The sequence below is a fragment of the Saimiri boliviensis genome, chromosome 13 (assembly GCF_048565385.1).
Source record: "Saimiri boliviensis isolate mSaiBol1 chromosome 13, mSaiBol1.pri, whole genome shotgun sequence".
In the NCBI taxonomy this organism is placed as follows: domain Eukaryota; kingdom Metazoa; phylum Chordata; class Mammalia; order Primates; family Cebidae; genus Saimiri; species Saimiri boliviensis.
Window position 1 is genome coordinate 98,446,418 of NC_133461.1, and position 15,790 is coordinate 98,462,207.

Sequence of the window (15,790 nt, forward strand, 5' to 3'; positions counted from 1 at the left end):
CATACCACTGCACTCCATTTTGGGCCACAGAAAAACTCCATCTCAATAAATAATAAATAAATAATAAATATTGATCAGTCTAATTTCTTAATATTTTCTAAGCTAGAACTTTGCCTTTTTGTGTGAGCCTAAAACACTCAGAGTTCTCAGCAGTAGGGGTGGTACCTCATGTTTCTTAGATCTGTTAATGAGTGGGACCAGTGTTGCTTAGGTGATCAGGCCAACATCAGATGGGTCCCAGCAGAACACTTTTTCCTAACACATCCTCTACTGGTTTCCAGGGGTCAGTAGCTGTCAACGTGGGTTCTGGTGTTAATTTCTTTAAATGTTTCATGAAGGCCTCGAAACAAATTAAATATAATCTTTAAATTTTGTTTTCTTTGCTGGTCGTGGTGGTGCATGCCTGTAATCCCAGCACTTTGGGAGGCCAAGGCAGGCGAATCACGAGTACAGGAGTTTGAGATCGGCCTGCCTAACATGATAAAAACCCCATCTCTACTAAAAATACAAAAATTAGCCAGACAGGGTGGCACATACCTGTAATCCCAGCTACTCAGGAGGCTGAGGCAGAAGAATCGCTTGAATCCGGGAGGCAGGGGTTGCAGTGAGTCCAGATCCCACCATTGAACTCCAGCCTGGGCAACACAGTGAGACAGCATCTTTAAAAAAAAGAAAGAAAGAAAAAAACCCATCACATTCACAAATAACAGAGTGTAGGGATTCAAAATAAGCTTTAGGGTAAAAAAATTCAAACCACTAAATCATACAAAGTAAATATGGTCCAAGTACAGAAAAAAAACATGGACAGATACCTAGGGAAGCTCAGACATTGGGCTTATTTGGCAAATGATTTCAATCAACCATTGTGCTGGGGCTTTTGGTTTTGTGTCAGAGTCTCACTCTGTGGTTCAGGCTAAAATGAAGTGGCACCATCTCGGCTCACTGCAAACTACAACTCCTCCAGGGCTCAAGCAATTCTAGTGCCTCAGCCTCCGGAGCAGCTGGGATTACAATAGTGCACCGCAATGCCTGGCTAATTTTTCTATTTTTAGTAGAGACTGAGTTTCACCATGTTGGCCAGGCTGGTCTCAAACTCCTGACTTCAAGTGATCTGCCCTACTCCACCTCCCAAAGTGATAGATTTACGGTCGTGAGCTAACACCTTGCCTGAATCAACAGTTTTAAACATGCTCAAATATCTAAAGGCACTGTGTGTGTGTGTGTGTGTGTGTGTGTGTGTGTGTGTGTATAATTGTAGAGGACTGCAAAGGATTAAAACAGTAGCTCGCAGCCCATGGCTTCCAGGGTGAGGCTGAGGTGCCCATGGGCAGGGGTGGAGGGAAATGTTCCGGGGGAACCCAGAGCACCACCTACACCTTTCCTCTGGGGAACCATCTATGCATCTAACACATTGATACATACATGTATCAATTCTCTGAAGCTACAGAGAGTATCCATAAAGACAGAGTAATTACTAGAAGGTTCCCAGTAGAAATCCTGGGACTGAAAAAACATAATAGCTGAAGTGAAAAATCCAGTAGAGAAATTCCACAGCAGGTTTGATCAGGCAGAAGAAAGAATCCGCTCATTTGAAGACAGGAGGAAAGAACAGGCCAGCAGCCTGTGCGGTGTGCATGGGGGAGCCGCCTCCCAGCAGTCTGTGCGGTGTGCATGGGGGAGCCGCCTCCCAGCAGTCTGTGCGGTGTGCATGGGGGAGCCGCCTCCCAGCAGTCTGTGCGGTGTGCATGGGGGAGCCGCCTCCCAGCAGTCTGTGCGGTGTGCATGGGGGAGCCGCCTCCCAGCAGTCTGTGCGGTGTGCATGGGGGAGCCGCCTCCCAGCAGTCTGTGCGGTGTGCATGGGGGAGCCGCCTCCCGGCAGCAGACCTTCCCTTGCTTGTCCTCTCCCGCTAGAGAAAGCAGTAGATGATCCTATCTGTGATGAGTGTGTTGGTAACATTAAACATAAAAGGCAGGCAATTAGGGGTAAAGGCCTTAGGTGTGTGTGAATTAATGGCTAAATTAATAACAGAAACTTTCATAAAAGGAAGTATGAAGTTTTGTTTATTTTTGTCTATTTTTTTTGTTGTTGCTTTTTTTGTTTTTTGAGACGGAGTTTTGCTTGTTACCCAGGCTGGAGTGCAATGGCACGATCTCGTCTCACCGCAACCTCCGCCTCCTGGGTTCAGGCAATTCTCCTGCCTCAGCCTCCTGAGTAGCTGGGATTACAGGCATGTGCCACCATGCCCAGCTAGTTTTTTATATCTTTAGTGGAGATGGGGTTTCACCATGTTGACCAGGATGGTCTCGATCTCTTGACCTCGTGATCTACCCGCCTCAACCTCCCAAAGTGCTGGACTTACAGGCTTGAGCCACTGCTCCCGGCCTATATTGTTTTTCTTTTTGCCCATCAGCTCTTGAGTAACACAGACTGTGTTCTTCCTGTGACTCACACTTCCTTCCTTCCTGCCTTCTCTTCCTTCAGGCAGGCATCCCCAAACTTTTTACACAGGGGGCCAGTTCACTGTCCCTCAGACCGTTGGAGGGCCGCCACATACTGTGCTCCTCTCACTGACCACCAATGAAAGAGATGCCCCTTCCTGAAGTACGGCGGGGGGCCGGATAAATGGCCTCAGGGGGCTGCATGCGGCCCCTACTTTGGGGACGCCTGGTCTTGCTGATGAGGCTGAGTGGCTGTTTCCTGCCTCCCGACTCCCTGGAATTTAAAGTGACAGACTTCAAGTGAGGACAGCGATGGCACTGCAGGGCCATAGCCTGGTGTCCGGCCCGGGTTGCAGTGTCAAGAGTGAGCGGGAAAGGTGTCTGTCACTCCCACATCTAGGTGACACAAAAGCTAAACCCTTCAGGCAAGCTGTAAAAGTTGGGGTACTATATGCGTGGCCTAAGCACATGGCTTAGAAGCTGGGAGCTGGGAGTTTTTTCCTGACGGCGCAGCAGTGTGCACGGGGTGGTGACTCCTCCGGGGAGAAGCTGGGAGCTGGGAGCTTTCTCCTGATGATGCAGCAGTGTGCATGGGGTGGTGTTCGTGTGGGAGTGTGTCCCAGGTTGTCCAGCGCATTTCAGTGTGGATGTTTCCTCAGTTCTCCACGTGTAACAGTCTCTCAACAGGTTTCTGCTTTTCTCTCAGATCAAACTGATTCACGCACAGATGTTCCTTTGGTGCTTCCAGAGAGGAAAAGCGGAGAGCCTCCTGTAGCACCACCTTGCTGATGACAGAAACTTGGTTTTACACGTGACTCAGCTTCACTCGTGGACACGGAGGCAGAGCCGGGGGGGGCAAACCGACTCTGAGGAACGATTTACCTGGTAGGATGGAGCAAGTGTCACCATCTGAGGGACTATACGAAGGACTAAATGAGATGCGTGTGAAATGTACCACACACACTACCCAGTGATATATAAAGTGAGTCTGAAACACAAATTTATATTTTCTAATATCCTCATGAAAAAAGTAAAAAGAAATAGCTGACATGAATGTTCATGACATTTTATTCAATGCAATATAGCCAAAATGTTCTCATTTCAACATGCAATTAATGCACAATAAACTATTAATGAAACATGCTACGTGATTTAGTCAGTAAATTCTTGCGATAGGGCCATCAAATTGCTCGTCAAATTCAGGTTCCCTGCAGGGCACGTGCTCAGTAGTCCACGGGCCAGCGTCTGTCAGGCAGGACTACGCAGCCCCTCAGGAGGCCCTCGGGATGACCAGCTGTTACGTGCCATTTGGCCTGGGTATAAAGCAAAACCAAAACCAACCAACCAACACCAAAAACCTCCAACGATTTCACGTTGTCAGGAAGCTACCTTTAAAAGAACAAGCTTAGCAAACACCGATAAGGCTCATACTCTAGATGCATCTTCAAGGAAGGCCTCTGCAGAAGGGACAATGGATCTGGGACCGGAATGGCTCCCTCTGAGCTCTGAGGCCAAGCGTCCGACACCGAAGGCCCAGCAAAGACAAAGACCCGAAGGCAGCAGCACCTTGTGCCTTCCAGAAGTGCAGGGGACGATGCCTGGGACGCCCCATGGAAGTGGGAGAGGATGGAAGTACCAAGACCAGAAAGGCCACTGCACAGACACAACACTCTGGATGTGCCAAAATCTTCGTGCAATTCTAACTTTGTCTCAGCCAAATCAGTCCGGGAAAAAGACAACACGCAATGCCTTGAGATGGAAAAGATGGAAACTCCTAGAATGACTACATCTGTAAATTATCCTACCACGACTGGATTACTGTGGAGAAGAGTTTGCTGGAAAGAAGTTAAAATGATGACTGAGGTTTTTAAGTAAAATAATAGAATGGGCCACAAGAACAAAGCATTAATGCATCAGCCATTCTAGGTCCCGCTGTCACAGTGTTCAAGAACTGGTATTTCTGAGATGAGTCATGTGCTTAAAGAGGGGCCAAACTACTCAAATGGGGAATCTGTACCCTTAAACTCTGCTCAGGGGCTCAGCATCACAAAATACCAGAAGCGAGAGGGGCCGCCCATGCCTGAGTTAGTAACCATTTCACACCATTTCCAAACACCGTCCACTCTTCCCTCTCGATGCCAAGGCAGATGCTCAGGCAGATGAACACCTGCTCTGCCCTGAGCCCAAAGGATGCCCAAGATTCACTCATATTCAGCTGTAAGGGCACTTGACAGAAAAGCTATTCACAGTCTCAGATCTCACCCAGTTCTCACTGTCCTCATCTGCTGTGGACAAGCAGGAAGATGCAGTCTCCTGCCTGTCCCAGCAGGACCGAACATACACATGGCTTCCTGTAGATCCCACACTCTCCAAAATCCTGGGCATATGTAAACATCTACTTATAAATAAATAAATAAATATTTAAATAAATAAATACTGCTATATACCCCTAAAATTATCAAATAAGACAAACTGGCCCCTTGAGAAGCTGCCAGCCATTAAACCCTGGTCCAGTCACAGGGCGTGGGAGGAGACCTGGAATGCAGTCCCTGCCTCCCACAGAGGGAGGATTTCTCCCCCATCGTTACTTATATTTCTAGTCATTTGTGACTGCTGGTTTGCATTCAGGCAACCAAGGCAAACAACCTACTAAGTGCATTTCTTAGGTTTTTTTCATGCTTACATCGTTATAAGAATCGCAAAATAGAAAGATGTACGTCAGACAGTATGAAGCGATGCAAATGTTTCTCTACTTAGCATGGAGAAGCCCCGATAATCCTATCTTAAAGCTCAGAACTTTAAGTTGAACCCTCACAAGTCTAAATGCTTATGACTTACTATGGGGCTATGTATTGACAATCTCATCATTAAGTCAAAAATACCCTAAACTGAATATGCAGGTAATGGCCAGACCATCCAGTTCTAAAGTTAAAAACTGTAAGGCAAACCATCGTGGCTGTGCGGCATCTGTAGCTAGATGGAATTAATGCACACGCCAGCATGGATGGAGCTCACAATACAAAAAACAGAAAAAAAGACGTCTCAGGATGAAGAACTGTAAGTAATGACATCCTAAAACCACTTTTTGCCTTTTTAAATTGAGACGGAGTTTCACCGTGTTGCCCAGGCTTGTCTCAAACTCCTGAGCTCAAGTGATCCACCTGCCTCAGCCTCCCAAAGTGGTGGGATTATAGACATAAGCCACCGCTTAATATACAATATTAATACATCACTTAATATACCCCTTAATACATGCTTAAAACCACCCTTAATATACAATCGTATAACTCTATAATGCCCAGAATCTTAAAATGACTCCAAGTGCATTGACAAAGTTGTAGGACCTCAGGTAAGCTGCACCATACTGGATAGCAGAGTTTGCTGGGGCAAGGTTCAAGCACTAGACTGTTTCTTCAAGGCTGCTTCCCTTTCTAGAAGAAAAGGTAAACGAGGGAAGCGCCAGTGTCTTTCACAGGCAGGACGTAGCAGAGCCTGCGTCACCTTCTGCATAGAGAAGCTTTTTGGCGCCCACCAGTTGGTCCTGAATTGTTTCCTTTGCATGTCCTTTTTCTGGTGTTGCCGAGGCATCCAGCAAGGCATTGAATGAGAGGACAGAAGAGGAGACTGAGGGTCTTGATGCTCCAGGGACAATCAGCCCAGGATCGACATAGGACCCCACGCTTCCAGCAGTGAGTGCTCCAGAAGAGTTCTCTCAGCTATGGAACAGCAGGTAGGATTGTCTCTATTCCCCACCCTCCTGTTGCATCTCCAGGCACAAAATACTTACTCTCAGTGGGGTCAGCGTCATTCACTGGAACCTGCAGCCTCTTCCTCTGACACCCTTCGGCTTCTGCCTGTCCCTGTAACACACAGTGGGGAAGGCTGTGATCAGTCAGGAGTCCTGCAGTCCAGTACTGACCCCAACCACCAGCCCTGACACCTGCAGCACCTCCCCTCTCGGGTCTACATGGAGATGGAGATAACCCTCTAGTTCTGCATAGCTCTCAGGCTCTATGTGACAGTGGCTCATTGAGACATAAGTGACATGCAGTGAATGCTGAATGTGTAAGTGTTCTGCCCAGCTCTGACTACTGTTACACTGGTGTAATCATCCCCTGATCAAGACAGAGAACATTCCCATCACCCCAGAAAGTCCCCTTCTGCCCTATCTAATCAACCCCCACCCACCTTCACAAGAGATGATCACTTCCTTATAGAATTTTTACCAGCAGAAGTCTCAGCAGAAGACTATATATGAGGGCACCCAGGAAAATGTAACAAAATGATTTATTCCAAGACTGTAAATGATCTTGGATCATTAATACTGCACCATATCAATAGGGTAATTAAATAAAACATCAGGCTCTATGGAGGCTGGAAAGACGTTTGGTAAAATTAGACACCAATTCTGATTGTTTTCTAAACCTTTTAGAATAGGAGGCTGTATTCCTGATGAGAATTTCTATATGAAACCAAAAGTGAACACCATTCCTAAGGTTGACACTTTGGAGGCCTTCCCCAGAAATCAAATCAGGACCCGAACACCTGCCTTCCCAAGCACAGCTGAACATTGTTCCGAAAGGTCTGGTCTAGGCAACAAGATGGGAAACAAAAATGAGGCAAGACTCTTGGATGGGGGCAGACACAACAATCATTATTTTCAATGTCATTTAAAATCCCTAAGCATGAAACTACAACATTGAAATATAAATGTATGTCTGGAGGAATGCTAAAAACATAGCAGATGCAACGAGTTTCTAATAGAATTACAGGGCTATCCAAATTCATAATGGATACAAAATACTCAACAGCCGTGAGAAGAAACAGGAATAGCTTCTTCAAAGAGAAACACTAATCACAACTCAGTTACAATAAAGTACTTGACTTCAAATGCTATCTTATTCAATAAGAAAATACTGAATATTTATAGGATATGCAGTATTTCTATATTAATTTTTAAAGTGAATTGATAAAAATGCCACTGAGTGTTTTTGAGAGGGGAGGATGGAGGAAATCTTATAATTCTAAATTTTATCCAGGTAAAATAATAAATTTTGAAAAAGTATGGAAAAGGTGTTTGCTCTTTTGGATATTAAAAAACACTACAAGTTTCTGACTGGAACATGCCTAAAAATCCTAAGAGCCATCTATGACTAACCCACAGCCAACATCATACTGAATGGGCAAAAGTTGGAAGCATTCCCCTTGACAACTGGAACAAGGCAGGGATGCTGACTCTCACCACTCATATTCAACACAGTACTGGTAGTCCTAGCCAGAGCACTCAGGCGAGAGAAAGAAATAAAAGGCATCCAGATATGAAGAGGTCAAACCATCTCTCTTCAACATGAGTCTATACCTTGAAACCCCTAAAGAGTCCACCAAAAGGCTCCTGGAACTGATAAATGACTTGAGCAAAATTTCATGATACAAAATCAATGCATAAAAATCAGTAGCATATGTATATACCAATAATGTTCGGGCTGAGGACCATATAAAGAACACAATCCTATTTACAATACACAGACACATACGCATACGTACAATACCTAGGAATACCTAGGAAATAAAAGATCTCTAGAAGGACAATTACAAAACACTGCTAAAAGAAATCATAGATGGCCGAGCATGGTGGCTCAAGCCTGTAATCCCAGCACTTTGGGAGGCCGAGGCAGGTGGATCACAAGGTCAAGAGATCGAGACCATCCTGGTCAACATGGTGAAACCCCTTCTCTACTAAAAATACAAAAAAATTAGCTGGGCATGGTGGCACATGCCTGTAATCCCAGCTACTCAGGAAACTGCCTGAATCCGGGAGGCGGAGGTTGTGGTGAGCCAAGATCGCGCCATTGCACTCCAGCCTGGGTAACAAGAGTGAAACTCCGTCTCAAAAAAAAAAAAAAAGAAATCATAGGTAACATGAACAAAAGGAAAAGCATTCCATGCTCATGGATTGGAAGAGTTAATAGAGTTAAAATGGTCATACTGCCCAAATCGATCTACAGATATAATGCTATTCTTATCAAACTACCCATGTCATTTTCCACAGAATTAGATAAAGGTATTCTTATATTCATATGGAGTCAACAAAGAGCCTGAATAGCCAGAACAATCCTAAGCAAAATGAAAAAACCTAGAGGCATCGCATTACCTAATTTCAAGCTATACTCTAAGGCTACCATAGCCCAAACCACAAGATACTGGTACCAAAATAGACACATAGCTAATGGAACAGAAGAGAGAACCCAGAACTAAAGCTGCACAACTACAGCCACCTAATCTTGGATAATGTGGACAAAAATAAACAATGCAGAAAGGACTCCTGATACCGCCTGGCTGCATTCCGACCAAATCTCATCCTGAATTGTACCTCCCATAATCCCCACCTGTCATGGGAGGTACCTGGTGGGAAGTAATTGAATTATGTGGATGAGTTTATCCTGTTCTATTCTTGTTTAGTAAGACTCACAAGATCTGATGGTGTTATACAGAGTAGTTCCCCTGCACACAATCTCTTGCCTGCCACCATGTAAGATGTGCCTTTCCTCATCCTTCACCTTACACTACGATTGTGAGAACTCCCCAGCCATGTGGAACTATGAGTCCATTAAATCTCTTTTTCCTTATAAATTACTCAGTCTCAGGTATTTCTCCTTGGCACTATGAAAATGGACTAATACGACTCCCTATGCAACAGATCATGCTGGGATATTTGGCTAGCCAAATGCAGAAGAATGAAAACTAGACTCCCTCTATTCACCATATACACAAATTAACTGAAGGTTGATTAAATGTTTAAAAGTAAGCCCATGAACTATAACCACCCTAGAAGAAAACCCAGAAAACCTTTCTAGACATCAGCCATGGCAAAGAATTTGTGCTTAAGCCCTCAAAAGCAATGCACCAAAAATAAAAATTGTCAAGTAGGATTTAATTAAAGTAAAGATATTCTGCACAGCAAAAGAAACTATCAACAAAAAGAATCTATCAACAGGCAGGGCACAGTGGCTCACACCTGTAATCCCAGCACTTTTGGAGGCCAACGCAGGTGGATCACCTGAGGTAAGCAGTTTGAGACCAGCCTGACCAACATGAAAAGACTCCATCTCTATTAAAAATACAAAAATTAGCCAGGCATGGTAACTGCAATCCCAACTACTGAGGCAGGAGAATCACTTGAACCCAGGAGGTGGAGGTTGCAGTGAGCCAAGATCATGCAGTAAGCCGAGATCATGCCACTGCACTCCAGTTGGGTGACAGAGCTAGACTCTGTCTCAAAAAAAAGAAGAAGAAAAAGAAGAAGAAGAAAAAAACCACGTGGTATAACCGTAGGAAAGGAAGAAAATGGGAGGTAATGATCCTTGTCCACCCATTTGATGAGCGATCAAAGAGGAGCCAAAAGCAGAGAAAACTAGGGGAATCAGTTCTTAAACAGGCTTGGAAGGAGACAGTGACTCAGAACAATTCAGGGAGTTTCTCACTTCACACAGGATCACAAAAGAAATGGCACCTAGGTTCCATTGGTGTATGGTACAAACCAAATCGTTTTTTTAAAAGTCCGTAGGAAATTAGATAGGATCATCTTGTTTTATCTTGAAGGAAAGAAATTTTGACACTTAAAAAATAATAATATGTGTCCAGATTTCATACCTACTCAATATCGTATGAAAACTGATGAACTGCTGTGAACATCCGGATGTGTGTGTTTGTGTGATACAAAAGCACTTCTATGCACTGACTCAGAAATCCTACTTCTTCCCAGAAGCCTCCTTACACACTTGATCGGAAATCTGGACAAAGATTTACTGTGAAATATGCTCAATGTAACAATTATTTTGGAGTAAATTTAAAGCTTCTGCTGTTTCAAGCAGGGGCTCCCTGAGTTCTGTTAGGAGCACACAGTGGAGACCGTGCTGCCCTCATTCAGTCATCAACGAACCCTGTGACCCCCACTCTGTGTCTGTGGAGCTCCAGATTCTGGGGACACAGCAAGGACAGGGCAGGGAGTAAGAAGCAGATGTCCTGCAGAGTGGCACAGTCACCACCTCAGGGCAGCTGCTCCATCCCCTGCAGTCTCCTGTCTCCCAAAAGCTGCATGTCCCCCTAGGCCAGGAGAGCAGAGGCACTACCCTCTCCCCCTGTCTATGAAGCCCTGTGCAGGCAGCAGGCCAGGCATGGCACAGTCCATCCTCAACTCACCAGCAGATGCTGTGGCTCCTCTGGCAACTGTACAGTCACATCTGCTGACTCTCTCAGCTCCTGACCTTCGATTTCCTGCTCAGGGACCTGGGTGTGCTGCGATTCTCTGTTGCTCGGGTCCTCGTTGCAGACATTGTCCTCAGCCTCAGGACCTCGTGAGGGACATGAACGCCGGAAAAAGACCTTTGGAAGACAAACCGCCCACTCAAGTCCACACCCAGGGCTCAGCTTCAGGGTCCCTAGCACACAGCTGGACGTGTCAGCCCCAATCCCTTCCAATGAGGTCCAGGGCAGGTGGGTCACCACATCCCCAGGGTGCAGGTTGTATGTGATGGTGGCACTCAGGCTGCAGGAAGGACAGGGCTGCAGCATAGCCAGCCAGTCTGTATGGCGCTCAAAATGACCATGTGTTCCCCACAGTTAGCCTGGAGCCCCCAGGCCATGTCAGAGACTCAGGGCCACTGTGAGGACAAGAGATCGTGCCCACCCAGACTCCACAGTAGACGGGAAGCACTTTGTGAACCCATGATGCCCCCAGTTTTGGAGAAACCAACTCACTCTGTCCACACGATCGGGGTCCCCTCCAGGACCTGGAAGAGAAGGAGTCTCCTTAGCAGGTGGGGAGGGGCCCATTCAGCACCTCCCTCCGGGAGGGCAGTGTGGGGCAGGGGCAGGCTGGGGGCTGGAACACTGGACAACAAGCCCTGGGCCTAGGGACAGGAATGGGACCTTGCAATTCAGGGACACCTGAGAAGGGGGATGAGAAGGACAACTAGAGTAAAAACAAACATGTGGAAAATCTCAGTTTTCTGCTCTGTGTTCTGCTCTGACCAAGGCTGAATAACTCCCATGACCACTTCTCATCCTGACCCTTGTCACCCAGTTGAGGAGCTGACTGCCCCCTGCCAGGCGGGGCCTGAAGATGGCAGGAACTGACCCTGCCCTCCTGATCTTGGCTTTGAGATGAGGGACCCCTCACCCCCGGAAAGGGACTGGATGGTGCACAGGATGTGGAGATGGGATAATCACAAGGAGGAAGAAAGAGCCAGGCCAGAAACACTTAGACTAGGGGCAGGGACAGGCATTTGTGTCTGTGGGAACAGGGTGGGAGAGGGCAGGCCAATGCCCCACCCTCAGCCAGCACCTACCTGAGCAGATGCCTTTCAAGCAAGAAAGGACTTTCTTCCACAGTGAAGTCTTCCAAACAAACCCAGCCACAGAGTGAACACTAGAAGTAAGACCACTATGATGACTGTTGTGGGAAGGGGAGAGGCAGGAGTCCCCGGACTGGAGGTCACAGTCTCCTCTGTGGCTGCGGGTTTCCCAGTAGAATGGGCAGCTGATTCACTGTCGCACTTGATGTCACTCCAGGCAGTACAATCATGACCTTGACCTCTGGGGCACCTGGGTACACACAGGGAGGTAGAGGCAGGACTCCTGAAGGGAAGCTGGCCAGGTGGGATGAAAGAGGAGCCTGGTCAATGTCCCTGAGAAGGCATCAGGGGAAGGACGGGCTCCTCACATCTGCAGGGCCCGCTCTATGCTCCCTGGTTGACGCTGGGGAAGAGTCTGAGCATGCGTACTTCAGCCCCTCGGCCTCCTTGCTCTGGGGTCAGAGCTGCAGCTCCAGGAGCCTTCTGTGCTGGGCACACACTGAGCTTCCCTGGGCTGCAGGGGAGGCCTGCGTTAGGAGGAGCCACACTCCAGGGGAAGATCGCATGCCCATGTGCCCACCAGCTGAACCCCATCCTCCAGTTAACCCACAATACAAGTGAGCCCTCACCCCTCCCTGTCTGCTGGTTCCTCCCAGTCACAGCAAACACTGGAGGGCCAGAGAAGAGAAAATTACTCTTTGCCCCTAAAACCTAAGTAGGAGAAAGAAGGACTTATTGAGAAATCAGGGACCGGGGTGAGGATGGCTGGTGGGTTCAGCTCCTCACTGTAACTTAAGAGAGCTCCACCCATGACTTGTGGGCTGGGGAAACCTTTGTCTTTATGGGTCCCTGTCTGCATAAAAAATATTTAAAATTACATTTTTTAAAACCAACTTGGAAAAAGGACAAATACAAACGAGGCTGGATCCAAGTGTTTTCTTCTGATTTCAAAAGGAAATCACATTTCCTAGGTCCCCTGAAAAGTATCAAGGGACCTAGAAAGTCACCTCCTGAGCCCGATGAACAATCTGGCCTGGCCAAAGGGACTCGTGCTGGGGAGGAGTGGGAAAGGGCTACTGTAGGGGGCAGCGGTGGGGACAGGCACAGGGACCAGGAGGGGCCACCACAGGCTCAGGAGACCCCACAGGCTCAGGGATGCCTCATGGGGCTAGAGGCTCCATGGGGTCAGGGGAGAGAAAGAGGTACCAGGTGACTTGGGTCTTCTCGGGTTCCTGAAAGCTATCGGGGCCCCTTGGCTGCTGTCTCACCCTGTGGGGCACTTCCGGCACATCTCAGTGGAATTGTCATTCCGGAAAGTTCCTGGCTTGCACCGACACTCTGTGTCTCTGGTCGTGGTGCAGGGACTTAGCTCTTCTTCATCTGATGACAGAGCACAAGGTTTTGGCAATGAGTTCCCTGGCCTGTCCCTTGACCCTTCCTCACCACCCCGAACCCCTCCCACTCTACTCAACTCAGTTCACCAAGGAGTTCTGAGGGCCGGTTCTGCACCAGCACACTCGGGGCTTATATAGGACAACCCACCCTTCGGCTGTCACCAAGCCTCAGGGTCATACAAAGGGACCATGATTCATTAATTATTACATCAGATTAGGGGAATAGCATCATTCAGATCACATGTTCAGTAGCAAGGGAGGCCTAGGGGCATCACCTGAGGGACTCTGCAAGGAGCAGAGCACTCAGGTGACTTTCCCAAAGCCCCAGCTTTGCTAGGGAGGAGGAAGGGGCCTGAGAACCTAAAGGCTGAGTGAGGCCCAGCACCTTCCAGGAGCCCAGAGCCCAGAAAAGAGAGCCTGGCCCCGGAGCAGACCCGTGCCACAGCTGACACCCAGTCCTGTCCACTCAGCCAGGACTTCTCTGTACTGTAATCATGCCCCTGCCCCCTTGCAGCTGATAGTTTAGAAGATTTCTCAGCCAGGTGGCATGTCTTATAAAAAATATTTCTTTTCTTTTTTTGTTTTTAATCAACCAAAGTCACAATCATGGAACAGGGTATGATGAACACCAAGCTGGGCTGGAACTTGGTTCTCTGACTCACATCGGCTACAACTCTCACCTCATCACTCCGCACGCCACCTCTGGGCAAGGGGTCCACACATTCTGTACCTGATTTACAAACTGTACATAGGAGGCAGACAGGCAAATTGTTGGAGCCATTGGTATAATCCACACCCTCTGTGCACCCGATACAGGCTCCAGTATATTCTGATCTACGAGATCCTGGGAAGGGAGAGAAAAAGCCAATGACTATCCACACTATTTATCAATATGTAATCAGTATAAATCTCAGAAATATTTTACTTCTTTTTTGTTTTTGGAGACAGAGTTTCACTCTTGGTGCTCAGGCTGGAGGGCAGTCGCACAATCTCAGCTCACTGCAACCTCCGCCTCTCAGGTTCGAGGGATTCTCCTGCCACAGCCTCACAGGTAGCTGGGATTACAGGCACCCACCGCCACGCCGGCTTTTTGTATTTTTAGGAGAGACGGTGCTTCACCATACTGGCCAGGCTGGTCTTGGACTCCTGACCTCAGTTGATCCACCCACCTCAGTTTCCCAAAGTGCTGACAATACAAGCTTGAGCCACCATGCCACAACATACCATGCCCAGTCTACTGTTTTGTTTTTAACAATAAAATAAAATAACAAACTAAAATCCAACCTCTTCTACATGTGATCTGCCCAAGCTGCCCACCTGACCTGTCTGCGGTCCACTCACTACAGTGGCCCTGTCTTTGCTCAGTATCCCCCAGCCCCTGCACCCTGGGCCTTTCAGTCCTGGGCAGGCTGCTCAGGAGCACTGTTTCTGGCTCTCTGCAACACTAGCCCTGTCCAGCTTTGGATATTGACCAACGTCACCATCCCTGAGAGGCCCCACCAACCTTGTCTCTGTCTCATCCATCACTTGATTATTCTTCATGGTTCGTATCCATAATTTCGAATTGTTATGTTGATCTCTTTGTAATAATATTATCCCAGAAAAAAGGTTCCATGAAGACAGGGCCTCTTATAACCACCAATATCATGGTACCTGACTCACAGAAATCATCCAATCTATCCCTATGGAATAAAGAAAAAGAGTGCAGCAAACAGAAGTCTGGAGGCACACAGAGATAAGGGCATGATAACGGTGAGACAGCAGTCCTAGATTGTGCCTTCCAGCTAGCACTACAGACCCAGGATCCTGGCCCACCTCCACAGACTCAGCCTCCAGGTCTGCCCTAGTGCCACATCAGTCCCCATTAACTCACACTCCAGGCCCTTCCCTGTGGACCTAGGGAAGAAACCCATCACAGCACCTGGCTGACATCTGCAAATTGAAGTTCAAGGCCCACTCCAGTGCCAGTTCAGTACCCATGGACATAGGCCTCAAGTCACCTCTCTGGAAACAGCCTCTCACCACCCTTGAATCACACCACATGGCCTGCCCAGAATCTGTGAACCGGCTGAACAGTGAAGGGCGTTCCCTAACAGAGCCAGTCTATAAAGACTGGAATAAGTCCCTGCTGCTTCAAAGCACACATTCCAACACATTGCCACAGGCTGCTGAGCCATCAGGGAACCATGACAGCACCAAAGAAACAAAATAAAGCACAGGTAACTACCCTAAACTAATAGAGGTTTACAAAAGCCTGACAAAGAATCGAAAATACGCATCTTAAAGAAGCTCAGTCAGCTACTAGAGAATACAGATAGACAACTACGTGAAGTCGGAAAAACAATATATGAGCAAAATGAGAAGTTTCATATACACACAGACACCATACTAAAGAACCAAGCAGAAATTCTAAAAATCAACAACAGAATACCTGAACTAAAAAAACTCCACAGAGAATGTCAACAGCAGAGTTGACTAAGCAGAAGAAAGAATCAGTGAGCTTCAAAACAAAGCATTGGAAAATACCAAGTCACAGGAAGAAAAAGAAAATAAAGAATGAAGCTGTGGTCCCGTGTGAGTCCTGGTAGGAGGTGTCGCCGGGAA

The 15,790-nt window shown here is 47.3% G+C and overlaps 1 protein-coding gene across 1 annotated transcript in view; it reads right to left on the reverse strand.

The window, feature by feature from the left end:
• Positions 1-11,010, reverse strand: part of LOC101044555 (tumor necrosis factor receptor superfamily member 10D-like) — a 37,891-nt gene extending 26,881 nt beyond the window's left edge. The window contains exon 1 of the mRNA XM_074384245.1: positions 10,639-11,010. Coding sequence (XP_074240346.1) covers positions 10,639-11,010 — 372 coding nt within the window. The remainder of the gene's footprint in view (positions 1-10,638) is intronic.
• Positions 11,011-15,790: the final 4,780 nt, after the last annotated feature.